Source organism: Cystoisospora suis (assembly GCF_002600585.1).
Source record: "Cystoisospora suis strain Wien I chromosome Unknown contig_397, whole genome shotgun sequence".
Classification (NCBI taxonomy): Eukaryota; Apicomplexa; class Conoidasida; order Eucoccidiorida; family Sarcocystidae; genus Cystoisospora; species Cystoisospora suis.
In genome coordinates, this window is record NW_027153198.1 from 1 (window position 1) to 205 (window position 205).

The 205-nt window shown below is 43.4% G+C and overlaps 1 protein-coding gene across 1 annotated transcript in view; it reads left to right on the top strand.

Annotated features, from left to right (window-relative positions):
• Positions 1 to 6: 6 nt before the first annotated feature.
• CSUI_001009 (60s ribosomal protein l23) overlaps positions 7 to 205 on the top strand; it is a gene marked incomplete at its 3' end in the record, with an annotated part of 2,378 nt that continues 2,179 nt past the window's right edge. Inside the window, exon 1 of the mRNA XM_068061215.1 lies at positions 7 to 188. Within this exon, the coding sequence (XP_067926808.1) occupies positions 179 to 188 (10 nt within the window). The 5' untranslated portion in view covers positions 7 to 178. The remainder of the gene's footprint in view (positions 189 to 205) is intronic.

Sequence of the window (205 nt, forward strand, 5' to 3'; positions counted from 1 at the left end):
GAACAAGAAGAGAAAGGAAGAAACGTGTTGTTCAGAGGAGGAAGAAGAGAGAGGGTCGTCGATGACATCTCGAAAACAACTGTAGAGGTGTTTTCTTATTTTCTTGTTCTTTCTCAGTCATTCTCTTCTCTTTCTTCTTGGACTTTTCCTCTTCTTCCATACACCCGACCCAGACACAATGAAGAGAGGTAGGCGCGACTTCCTT